This window comes from Fukomys damarensis, unplaced genomic scaffold (genome assembly GCF_012274545.1).
Source record: "Fukomys damarensis isolate Sample0158 unplaced genomic scaffold, DMR_v1.0_HiC HiC_scaffold_16, whole genome shotgun sequence".
Classification (NCBI taxonomy): domain Eukaryota; kingdom Metazoa; phylum Chordata; class Mammalia; order Rodentia; family Bathyergidae; genus Fukomys; species Fukomys damarensis.
The window spans coordinates 26,812,783-26,825,933 of record NW_022900928.1 but is presented as its reverse complement, the minus strand read 5'-3'; the positions used below and the strand labels follow the sequence as shown (position 1 = coordinate 26,825,933).

The 13,151-nt window shown below is 51.4% G+C and overlaps 1 protein-coding gene across 3 annotated transcripts in view; it reads right to left on the bottom strand.

Annotated features, from left to right (window-relative positions):
- Positions 1-4,127: 4,127 nt before the first annotated feature.
- P2ry2 (purinergic receptor P2Y2) overlaps positions 4,128-13,151 on the bottom strand; it is a 21,062-nt gene continuing 12,038 nt past the window's right edge. For all 3 annotated transcript variants that reach the window (XM_010603246.3, XM_010603247.3, XM_010603248.3), the window contains exon 3: positions 4,128-11,433. In XM_010603246.3, coding sequence (XP_010601548.1) covers positions 10,308-11,429 — 1,122 coding nt within the window. In that variant the 5' untranslated portion in view covers positions 11,430-11,433 and the 3' untranslated portion in view covers positions 4,128-10,307. The remainder of the gene's footprint in view (positions 11,434-13,151) is intronic.

Sequence of the window (13,151 nt, the reverse complement as noted above, 5' to 3'; positions counted from 1 at the left end):
TTTTTTTTTTAAAGGAGGCTTATGTCTTTGACTTTTTCATCCAGTGATAATTTATTATCAAGTATATAGATGGCAATTACCTGGCACACAATAGGCATTTTAAAATATTTGTTGAATAAATTAATGAATGAACCAATGATAGTGTTCCTGCCTAAAAAGGCCATTGTGAAACATACATGAAATAATTAACTTGATTTGCTTTGCAAGGAAAGGAATTAACACATAATGAGTACACGTTGATACTTATAGTCTACCAAGGAGATAACACAGTATATCTCATTTATGCCTCACTACAAGCTATTCATTCACAAGTTATTGTTATATACTTACTATGTGCCAGGCACTGTTCTGAGCTCTATTCCCCCTGGGAACTTTCATTCTAATGGGAGGAGTGGGTAGGTTTATCCTGTTGGGTATGAAGAGGTAATTGAGGTCCCAAGATCACCTGATTAATGAGGTACAGAAATGCTGCTGGTCCAAAGAAAAGAGAAATGACATGGATGAGAGGGTAGGGATTCAACAGCCAGTCTGTGAACCCAGAGCTTGGAAATTTTCTATGCTTGGTGAATGAGGGCATCTGGCTTTTAGAGTAAAAGCTTGTGGATGAGAAATATGGTCTTAAGGGAGGACGTGAGGGTGGCACCGGAGGCCTGGCTGACACTACCCCGTCTCAGGGTTGTCACTCCAACCCAAGAGGCCAACATGGGGGCCTCCCTTTCCAGATCAACCAGACATATTTTACCTACTGACATGAAGCAAGATCCAAATTACAAGCTTCTGGTTGGTGGTGGCTGAACTCTACCTTTTACCCAATGCAGTCACAGAGTGGCTAGGAGGACCACTGTCCTGGGGCACTTCCCAGAGAGTGGAATACAGTTTTGGAAGCCACCCTATGAGAAGGCTCTTCCACCCCACCACCCACACAGCGTAGGGTCTGCAGCTGGGGAGAGGGGTGGGAGGTGAAGAAAAGACTAGGGAGAAACCAAGATTATCTTGAAGTTTGGAACTGGGTGGAACCAGAGCAGGTCAGGAGCTAATGGCTGCCTGCAGCACCAAGTGCTCTTTATTTATAGTGAAAGGCAAACAAGGAGAGAAGGCGGGGCAAATAGTGGTACATGGGCTACTCGGCCTAGGCGAAATTTAGCATGCTTGTTTCATGATCAGGGCATGTGCAGGAAAGGAACAGGGAAGGATGCACAATGTAACTGTCTCCTGCAGCTGCGCCATCCAGAGTCTACAATGTGAGTCAAATCTATGGAGGAGAAAGGGGTAGTGAGGGGAAAGGGCCATCTTCAGGCTTGGCCTGTGGCACTTCTGGGATCACGCTGAGGGCAAGGGTCTCTGAGGGGGCGAGGTAGCTGGAATGGGGCAGGGAAGAATGTTAAGGTACCCATCCTGGGCCTCCCACTCCTTGGCTGCCATGGGCTGAGGACCATCCCACAGGCAAGGTTGATGCCCAGCATAGGATAATCTCCATCCCAGCTGGAGAGCACAGGAGACAACAGTAGGGCATCATTGCCTGTTTGGCAAATCAGTATTGGTAAGTCACGGTAGGCACATGGTGTTCTCTGTTTCAACTTACAGTCCCATCCTCACCTTCACCTTTTACCCCCCAACAGCCTGGTTGCCTTTCCACCTGCAAAAGTCTGGACCCCAGCCCTCACCTTCTGCCACTGCAGCCACTTTTGGTCACCAGGGGGCAGCAGCGCAGCATTAATACAACTGAGATGGCAGCCAGGGAAGAGCCTCTGGCCAGTGCTAAGAACCAACAGGGCTAGAGCGCTATCGCTGGTGCCTGCCACCCAGGAATTCTGGGGACAGGCAGTGCAAGGGAGAGAATGTGACTGGGGAGAGAAAAGAAGGCAGAATAAAGAGGGAAGGAGGGGGGCTCGCAGAGCTGGCAGCTACATCATTTCTGCACTCCCCCATCTCTTCCCACCATCCCCAGACCTGTCCTGTCCATCTCTTGGTCTTAGTTTGACTTTCTGGCAACCTTTCAAGTTCCCTCTGACCTCTCACAGGCTGGCTGCTAACCTGCACCCTTCGCTCTCCAAGTATCTAGTTGGTTCCTGCCAGGACACCCCCCCACCCACATTCTCCCCAGAACACTGATGTGATCACTCCGTGTGCACACACACAAATACACACACACACACACACTCGCACCCATTGTGTCAGTTCACGCGGCAGACTTTTCACTCCCTCCGGCTGTATTATAACTGCTTTGACTGTAAAGGATTCTCAACTGCTTAATCACAAGGAGGGGCCACTTTTCATGTGGTTGCTGATTTGGTATTTGACTCCAGGACATGAATCTAAGGACACACCGGGTATCTGAAAGAAGACTGGACATTGGACTAGACACTTTCTCAGAATTCATTACAACCCTCCATCCTGACTTCTCTACACTGGACACTGGGCTCTGTGGACTTGAAGTTTTGAAGTTGGCCGGGTGTGGAGGGAATGGAGGAAAGGAAACAGGAGCTCTGTTACCCAATCCAGGTGATAGAGCACTCCAGGAAAATCCATCAGGAGACTGGGGATACCAGTCAGGCTTTCAGCAGGAAAGATTTAGCATATTCAAACTGGGTAGCCTAGATGATTTAATGAAGAGAATTAAAAAACAAAACAAAACAAAGGCGGTCTGGTATTTGAGGGATCCACACCAAGAACAGTACTAGTCAGAGAAGGGGGGGCAGTGACAGTACCAAGGAATATCTGCCAGTCCCTTTCCTCCCCACCCTGTCCAACACCCAGAGGAGAGAGGGCCCTAGAAGAGGAGTGAGGAGGGTCTCCCAGCATGGGGAGGAGGGGCGAGCACTGGATTAACCTCCACTGAACTTTGTACCCAAAAGTGTCTCAAAGTATTGGAGTTTGCCAAATGTACAGCTAGGAATGGGGGAAAGAAGTTGAACATTACCAAGCAGGCCACATGGGCAGGAAGCACACAAAATAGCACGTTTGTGCCTCACTGGGTCCCACTGCTCAGCAGACTGGGGTAAAAGGCCTCAGTTCCACGTGGCAGATAAAGAAACTGAGTTTGCAGCCACAAAGGTGGTAGTGGTGGACCTGGGCCACCCTAACCCTGCTTGAGCCGCTCTGTGTCCTCAATTCTCCTCCTTTTCCCACTGGGGGTCCCTGAGCCCTGAGGACAGTACAAGCCATAGCCATTGTCTTCCTTCAAGCTGCTATAACAAAATGTCAAATGGGTTGATGGCTCATAAACAACAAACACTTACTTCTCCCAGCTCTGGAGGATGAAAGCCTGAGATCAGGGTGCCCGAGTGCTTGGGCTCTGGTGAAGGCTCTCTTCCTAGTTACAGATGGCCAGCTTCGTGTTATAAGCTCAGGTGATGGAAAGAGGCAAGAGAACTCTCTGGGGTCCCTTTAGGTAACACTAGTTTGGTTCCAAACTGTCCCCCAAAAGTGTGGTAAGGCTTGGTCCCCAGCATGGTGTTATTGAGAGGTGGTGGAAACTTTAAGAGGGGGGACTCATGGGAGGTTTTAGGTCATTGTGGGACCCTGGCCCCTTCCTTTTCTGCTCTTTTTTGCTTTCCTGTCATGAGGTAAATGGTTTTGCACTGATGTACAGTCCCACCAGGATGTCCCATCACAGACCCAATAGACTGAACTTTCTAAAACTGTGAGTCAAAATACCTTTATTTCTTTATAACTTTATTAGCTCAGGAATTTTGTTAACATAAAGCTGACTAACACAGGCACTAATCCCATTCATGAAGGATCCACCCTCCTGACCTAATTACCTTTCCAAGGCCCTACTTCTAATACCACCACTGTGGCAATTAAGATTTCAAATACTAGGGCCAGGGATTTAGCTCAGTGGTTCCGCCACCTGCCTTGCAAATGCAAGGTCCCAAGTTCAATCCCTGGTACCAAAAGAAAGAAAGAAAAAAGATTTAAAATACTGCTGGGCATGGTGACACATGCCTATAATCCCAGCCCTTGAGAGGCTGAGGCAGGAGGATTGCCATAAATTCGAGGCCATCCTGGACTATATAGTGAATTCAAGGCCAGCCTGAGCCACATAGTGAGACCCTGTCTGAAAAAACAAATAAACCAAGATTTTCAAATACTGCTAGGTGTGGTAGTGCACACCTATAATTGCAGAGGTCTGGGAGGCTGAGGCAGGAGGATGGCAAATTCAAGCCTAGCATAGGCAACTCATCAAAATCCTATCTCAAAGTAAAAAAGGGTCTGAGGATGTAGCTCAGCATGAAGGCCCTGGGTTCAATCCCCAGTACTGAAAAAGAAAAGATTTAAATATGAATTTGGGGAAGACTAAAACATTCAGCTTCTAATAGCCACATCTGGTGTGAATGTTCAGGCACCTGTACTGAGCTCGCTGCTCAAAGTCAGAACCCAAGGGAATACCCACCACCTACATCATCAGGCTTCCTCCCAGGATGCCCATCCTGAGCCTTTGAACGGGAGCTCTCAATTCCAGGAGGCACAGACTAGCGCAGAGGCAGCAGGAGCAGGTAGAGAGCCCTGGGCTCAGGCCTGGGCTCCACCCAGATTTCTGTGTGCCCTTGGACAAGGCACAGTCCTCTCCAGGGCTCTAGTCCCACCAAGCATCCAAACAATCTCTGGGGTCCTGCCGGGAGGGAAAACTGATTTGAACAGCTTGTGTCTGTCAGAGTTTTCATCTGCTGTTTCTGGCGGCCTTCAGGAGTTCACAGCTCTAGGAAATGATGACAGGGCGGGGAGGTGGGAACAAGGCAGGGAGTCCTAGGGGATAGGAACAGGGGATATTTTGGGGAAGGCGGATCCCTCACTGCTGGACAATAGTACAGGGCAGTCCTTGTGCTGGGAGTGGAAAATCCTTCTTTTGATTCCTTCTGCAAGGGCTGTAAATAGGCTGAAGTGGAGGGTGGAGCCCCTGGAGACAGGGCTCAAGGCCAATGAGCGGCTGGCCTGCCTGGTTCATTGTTCCTGGCTGGGACAGCCAAGACAGGACACCTGACTTAACTGGAGCTGAGAACCCCAGGGAAGGGAACCCCAGGAAGCCCTTGCTGAAGGGTAGAGCCGCGCATCGAGGTTGGGAATCTGAGGCCAGAGGAAGGAAGTGCCCAACCAAGTCCCACAGTTCATCAGGGCAGAGCAGGATGGAAGTTTGGCTCTGGAACTCAATTTCTGCCCTATTGTTACTGTGGGTGACGGGGTCCCGGGTGGGTTTTTAGGGTCTCATGCACAACAAAGAATTGGATGTGGCACATGAGGGTCATAAAGAAGCAGCAAAGTTTAATTAGGTAAAGGTAAGCTCTCAGACAGAAAGGAAAATACCCTGAGCACTGAATGCACTGGGTTTAACAATTTAAAATGTTGTGCTGGGTTAGGCTGCCTCTCATTAGGTCTTCCAGAGTGTGATTAACAGCATGATTGATAGAGCACTGAGTCGTGTCAGCTGCATCTACTCTGCGTGTCCTTTCCCATGATTCACTGTTACAATTGCATGTATGAGGTGCAGTCCATATGTATGATCCTTTAATGAGCTTCAGGTGAAGAAAGGTTACTATGACACAACAGCAGGTCTGGCACATATGCATCCTGGTGTGGGGTTTTGGAATCTTTCATGAATCTTAGTTATTCTTATCTCTGCCTCTGGGGAAGAGGCCTTAGGACAAAAGTTGGCCCTGGGGCATTGCCCAGGTTCAGGTGAGTGGTCCCATAGCCCCAACTATACTATGTTACCCACACATCCCTCACCCTGCAGCCTAGTCACTCCTGGCTTCACCCACAGAAGCAGAAGCAGCTGACAGTCCACTGTGTGACACTGTGTGGTGGCAGTGGAGTTACTTCACCTCTCTGGCCTCTTGATTCCAGGGAGACCTACCACCCTCACCCTAGTCCTAAGAACCAAGAGTCCAGTGGTCTTAGCAAAGCTTAAGGGAGCAACTGTTAGCTGTGCCTTGAAAGTGTAGACAGCTATGCCTTGATTGAGGGTGGGAGAAGTGGAACAGGGAAACAGGGCCTTCAGGCTTCAAAGGGTAGCCCAGAGAAGGCCTCAGTTCACACAGCAAAAGCTATCTGCTCTGGCCCAGCCTCAGGCCAGTCCTCCCATTCTAGATCTCCAAGCTCTTAGTTGAACCAAGATGTGACTGCAGATTGCCATGCCGGGTACTGCTAGCCATGGATAAATGGCTAAGCCTGCCCCCGCGGATGGGGGAGCTCTGCACCCCATAGGGGGTGATCCTGCCACTTACTATCCTCCTCCTTGTCTTCTCTCCTGCCCCCTGCCCTCTCTGCTGCCATCCAGATGGGCACCAGGAAATACACAGGTCCATGTGCCTGAAAGCCACTCAGTACCAGGTAAGGAAGAGGTGAGCCCCATTCTACCCAGGATGGACCTGCCTCCCCCATCCTACAGCCAGAGGCTCCTGGAGCTGTTAGATCCAGTGTTGCTCAGTGACCAAACATTCTGGGCTCTTCAAAATGTTTATCCCAGTGTGGTGACATATTAAATTATGTCAACTCTGGAAACACACGGCCCCACTGGCTTGCCTTGGTAACCCCTGACACAGTACTAGCATGGAATGCCAGGCATTGTGCTAAGCATTTCCTGTGCATTGAGTCAAGCAAGCCACCCAATGTCCTCTGTGGGAGGCAGCATCTCATCAAATGAGAAAACTGAGGTGCTCCAAGACCAAGTAACTGCATGGCTGGGAAAGTAGAGGTGACCTCCAAACCAAGGTGGTCTTAGCGCAGGATCTGCTCTCAACCTGTCCTCACTACACTGCCACTCTGGTCCTGAGCTGTGGGAAGGGTCCTTGCAGAGCCTCCTGCTCTGCAGGTGTTGAGAGTAGACCACTGCAAAGGGAATTCATCCAGGAAGCCTGGATTCCTCTCTGCTCACCCACCTGCGGCTGTGACACCTAGAGCAAGCCTATGCTACTCAATGCACTTTCCTGTGTCCTCAGCCACTAAGTGGGGAGGATAATGCTTGCTCCCCAGGGTGGGTGTGAAGAACAACATGACATATGAGATTCCTGAGTGGTTTGTGGGACTTGGATCATTGTGTGAGTCCCCTCCTCTATGTGCCTGACTCTAAACAAACAAGCCCAACTCTCTATGACAAAGGTAGCAGAGGGACAGCTGTGGTGGCCTGATCTAGAGCAACTCTGTGTGGGCAGCGTGTTACCTAAGCCTTTTTCTGGCCTCGAAGGGCGAGGGTTTGTGTGTCCTCTGGGATTCTCCCCTCTCTCTTGGCCTTGGGGATCTCTGCTGCCCAGGGAAGAGCATATATGCCAAGGGCACAATGTCACCTGGAGCTCACTGAGGACAGTGCTGCAGAGGCCAGAGAGCTTCATTCACCTACCACTTGACTCTCCTTAGCCTTCTCCCACCCTGCACCATATCCCTGGCCTCAGCTCCATAGCCTTGGAGGATGGAGGCTGGGCAGTGCAGGTGGCACAGGGTTCCCACAAAGGCTCTGACCTGCACTGGAGGGAATGGCACAGCAACAGGAGCAGCCTGGGGCTGTGGTTCATGTCCGGGCACCACAATGACCTTCCCAGTGAGTTGGGTGCGGCCCCGCCCTTCCCTGGCCTTGAGTCTGCAGCTGGCTGGATAATCCCTGGGGTCTTGCCACTATGATTCATGCCTTTTCATAATGGCCTTTAAGAGTCAATAGCCTTAGGAAGTGATGTCAGGGTGAGGAGGTAGGAAGGGGCAAGGGAGGTCCAGAGGGCAATAAGAGATATTTTGAAGATGGGCAGGTCATCCACGTCAGACAATGGTCTAGGGCCAGCAGCGGAAAATCATGGTCTTGCTTGGGCTGAAAATAGCACAAGGCAGCAAGGTCAGGAGCCTCACCCTCTAGACGACCAGGCCAGATGTCCATACTGAAAGGCCAGACAGTCAAGAGCGGGGATCCTGGGCCTGTTCCTGGTTCCCCTGGGTCTTCATTCCCCACTTCCACCCATGCAGGAGGGGTAGGGGAGCAGAACATGAGAGGAATGGGGACTAAGGAACTTGGCCTATGGCAGACATAGCCCACACTCCAACCACAGATGTACACTACAGGGCCCCAAAGTCATGACATAACTCCTGCTTCCAGGTCCCAGAAGGGCTGACAGGGTCAGAGCTCAGCTTTTATATTTCTATGCATGAGAGTTTAACGCTTGGGAAGAGGCTCCCTGTAAATTGGGATGGGGTGCACCCTGAGTAGCAACTGGTATGAAGGAGATAGGCTCGGGCCTGCAGGAAAGACCCAGGACACTCTGTAAGAGGTAGTTGCCAAGAAAGCTCAGAGGGACTCTAGCTACATTAGCAGAAATATAGAGCCCAGAATATCGGAGGTGAGCACCTGACACTCTTCTGGACAGGACACCCAGAATTACATAATGAAGAATAATCATTTGCATTATGGCCTGGGATGAATCCGTCATCTGAGGGAGTTGTGGGACTAGGCTCTATATAGTCACTAGTAGTCTTAGTGACTCAGGAGGCTGAGGCAGGTGGATTATTTGAGCCCAGTAGTTCAAAGCAGCATAGGTAATATAGCAGCCTGGGCAGAACCCTACTTCAAAACAACTACACAAAATGTAAATAGAGCAACCCCTGGGGAATGGATGCCCTGCCTTTGATAAAGCTAAGTGGGAAAGGTGGAGATGCCACGGGAGGTGGGTGGAGGAGGTGAGCTGGGGAAAGAGAGACCTTCTCTAGAGTACAGTGGGCCCACAGGGCCAGGCTCGCCCAGAAGAAGAGAAGTCCCTGTCCTTGAGGTCAAAAGTGAGGCTGGTCAGCTTCATCCTATCCCTGCCCAAAGACCAGGCAGAGTCCTATCCAGCTGAGCTCCATAAATTAGCCCAGAGTGATCCTAGCCAGAGCCAACACTGGCCACAGGTGAGACCACTTCTCCCATGCTAAACCCTGGCCCAGCTGGAATATCAACCATCATGCCTGAAAGTTGAGATTTTCCCAGAAGGCCAAGGCCTGGGTGCAGAGAGGAGCAAGTTTCACTCACACGTACCTCAGCCAAAGGAATCCGTGTAGCCAGGGCAAGGAGGGAGTCTCATCTCTGTACTGAGCCTGGGTAGCTGTCCAGCCTGCTGCTGTCTCTGCTCCCTGGTCCCCTGCTCTTGCTCAGAATGTGTCCTCACCTGGCGTTCTTGTGAGTTGCCTTTCTCAGAAGCCACATCTCAGGATTGCCCCAGTCCAGAAATCCTTCCCTAGGCCCCTGGTCACAGCCCTGAGCTACTCAGCATGACCCAGTGGTACACTGCAGCAATGTGTGCCTGCCTGCAAGAGCCATTTGTTAAGTTTTCAGCAATTCTGCAGAGATGATGTTGCACTGACAATCTGAAATTGGCCGTGGCAGGAATGGCAATAGGCAATACTACAAGTAAGGAGTTCCTCTTCCCACCCCAACCCCGAAGATCCAGTTGAACATTTACCAGTATGTGACTGGTTATCACCTAAACTGGGGAACCTATGGACTAGAAACCCGCCTGAGACATCTCTGCCTCACACAGAAACAGGCACAGAAGCCAAATGACTTCAAAGTGGGGGAAATACCCAGAATCTGGAGCGGGGTTCCTAAGACGACACTCGCCTGAAGCAGCTAGTGGGAAGGCAGGTGGCAGAAGAGAACAGGTTGGAGTAAGGCCTTTGTGTAGATGTGGAAAGCTTCCTAGGCCATGCTCCTACCCTCTGACTGTACAATGCAACACAGCTCAATAAACAGCACAGACTTCAGTATAAGTTACAGTCTCAAACCGGGTCCCAACTCAGGGGAGCCTTCAGATGGGCGTATGGCATCAGCCCCAGGTGTTCAGCTCTTGGGCTGGGGGTACTTCTCTGAGCTGAGTCCACTGTGGCATTCAGTCCCACCCCAGATTCCTGTGGGAACTCAGCCCTGACTACTTACCAGGGTCCTCTGGTCAGCCTGTGACTTTGCCCCCAACTCCAGTTAGCTCAAGCCCAGACTCTGCTATGTGGCCTTGGTAAGTCACTGTCTTCTCTGGGCCTACTTCTCTATCTGACTGGATTAGTTTGGACTCCAGCAGAGGTATGTTGGCAGGAACAGCCAGCTATCTGCATGGGAGTCAGGTGGCACAGGCCCTGAACACTTTCCTTTCTCAAAACCTTATTCCCCACTCATACAAATGATGCCTGGGGGATCTGGGGCTGGGTGCCTTTCTGGACCACAGGGAGGGAGTATCCTCAGCCTCTGCCAATGACAAAACCCCTGATGGTCCATAGCTGGGAACACCATTCCATTTGAATGAGCCCTGGTCCCTACAGCTCCTCCATATTATCTTGCAGAAAGCCAAGGGGCTCAGGTCCTAGAGCCGGATGTCCTTAGTGTTCTCGTGTCCAGCCACTGTGGGCTCTGTCCACTGAGAGTCCACAGTGCTGGCTGACACATCTTTCCTCTGGGCACCAGTTCTGTCAGACCTGTGCAGCCCCAGCCTGCGGCGAGGAGGGGTGGGGTCTGTGGGTGGCTTTGCATCTCTGGCAAAGCGAACAAGCTTCTGCCCCGCCAGGAAATAGAGCACAGGGTCAAGGCAACTATTGGCGCTGGCCAGCGGCCGGGTGATCTTGTATGCCATGTTGATGGCGTTGAGAGTGTGGCAGCTGAGATCAAGTGAGCGGAAGGAGTAGTAAAGGGTGCGGGTGACGTGGAAAGGCAGGAAACAGAGGGCGAAGACAGCCAGCACCAGAGCAATTGTGCGCACCGACTTGCGCTTGGCCCGTGGCAGCCCTCCTGTGGTCCCATAAGCTGGCTTGAGCAGCCGCTGTGCCATGAGCACGTAACAGACCAGGATGGTGGCAAAGGGCACTGCGAAGAGCAGACCCAGCATGACGGAGCTGTAGGCCACAAAGTGGCTGAAGAGGTCAGGGGCTGAGGTGTCGTGGCAGGTGATTCGGGGCCCACGCACACTAGTGGTGACAAAGTAGAGCACAGGTGCCTGGCAGGCCAGCACCAGCACCCAAATGGCCACTGCCACCCGGCGGGCATAGCGGGCCCGGCCCCAGCGCAGGGATCGCAGAGGCCGCAGGACGCCCAGGCACCGATGCACGCTGATGCAGGTGAGGAAGAGGATGCTGCAGTAGAGGTTGGTGTAGAAGAGGAAGCGCACCAGCTTGCAGAGCACTGTGCTGAAGGGCCAGTGGTCGCCGTGGGCATAGTAATACACCAGCAGTGGCAGGGAGGCCGCATACAGGGCATCGGACACAGCCAGGTGGAACATGTATGTGGTGGAGGCATTCCAGCTCTTGAGGCGGCACAGGAAGATGTAGAGTGCCGCGACGTTCAAACACAGCCCCAGCGCACACACCACGCCGTACGACACTGGCAGCAGCACATACTTGAAGTCCTCGTTGAAGCGGCACTTGTAGCCCAACTCATCCCCATCCCAGGTATCATTGCTGGTGTCATTCCAGGGGTCTGGGTCAACAGCCATCACCCTGAAGGGAAGGGGGTAGGAGGGACAGCCAGAGGTCATGGCTAGGGCTGGGTAGGGAGGCCTGATACCCACCTGACCCATGCTCCAAACACCCAGATTCTCCTAACCATATTCAGAGCCTTTGTTGCCATCTCTCCCTGGACCGGGGCCCTCCAAGCCATGGAGCAAGATTGCATGAGGCCCATGAATAGCACAATCATATATGTACTTCTATTATATCAGAATCATATAATATATAATAATATATATGATATGTAACTCTATTACATTGGAGAATATATATATACACACACACACACATACTTCTAAAACTTTGGAACAGGGGCCAAATCCATCCAACCCAGCTGTTTTTGTAAGTAAAGCTTTACTGGAACACAATACCCATCTGTTTAAGGAGTTCAGCAATTGTGATAAAGATCATATGGCCTGTGAATCCTAAATTATTAACTCCTTGACCTTTAAAAACTGTGCTGACCTTGCTCTAGAACCTCAGGACCAGAGAACTTGAGAGCCAGGCTTTGAGCTCTGAAATCAGAGGACCTGAGGGGGTCACACAGGGGTATAACTTCAGATTCCTGGGGAGGAGCCTTTGAGGCCGGCCCATTCCACCGCAAACTAGTGCCCACACCTACTCAGGTGTGTCTAGCTAGGACATCCCAGACTTTCTTCCTTTAGCTTTTGAAGGCCGAAGTTGGGGAAGCTGAAGAATTTCTGTCTCCCTCTTCCATCATTCATTCTCTTAGTTTGTTGCTTTGATTGATTGATTGATTGACTGATTAAAGTATTCCTATATTCTGTCACTTTCTATAACTGCACTCAGCAGTCCCTCCAGCCTGTGAGGTTCCCAGATGGGACAGTGACCTTCCTGAAGTCTCTGGGGAAGTCTGGGGTGGAAGTGAAGATAGGAAGTAGAGGTAGCTTATTTTATGGGGAAAATTTAGGTGTTTCCCCCAGCTACCCAGTTTCTCTTTGCACACCATCACTATCCTAAGGGTCCCTTACCTTGTCCCTAATGAACATATGTCACCCTGTGGGGTCTTACCACCCAGAAGACAGTGAATGCATAGAAGATAGGCTGCCACCTTCCTCCCCTTCCTACCCCAGCTGTGACCAGTAAGAACTCTCTCAGATGGGAGCAGGGGACAAAGATGATGCCCCAAAGGGCACAGATATGTCTCAAAGTCCCCAGGAGGCAGGCTGGAAATCATAGCAGAGGTCCAGGCGGGAGGATCCTCCTGAGTCTCAGATCTCTTGTGGGTAAAATTCCCCACCCCTGGAGAACTCCAGCACCAAACTTCCCTCAGGGAGAAACTATGCCTCAGTGGAGACTGGGTGGGCACTTCCGTCATGCTGTAGGCCCTCACTGTCACCCCACTCTGCTGCTCTGCTCCTGCCCCTGTGCTGAGCTGGCTCCCTCCTCAGGGGTGGGATCATCTTCCAGTCACGGTTCCTGCACAGCTTCTGGGTGGTCACTAATGATGGAATCTCTGACACTGAGAAGAGGGTGGAGACTTCCCTACCTCATGGTGCATCTAGGGAGCTGTCCCTTCCATTTGTTTTAAGACATCCTGGCCTACCCGCATCAGGCCAGCTGGGAACTCCATCACTGTGGCCCTGGTCCAGACTGACCCTGCCCACCCATTCCCTCCACTGGCTGGCTCACCAACCTGTGAGTCATCTTCCTAAGCCCCCAGCCTCTGCTCTTTTTTTTTTTTTTTT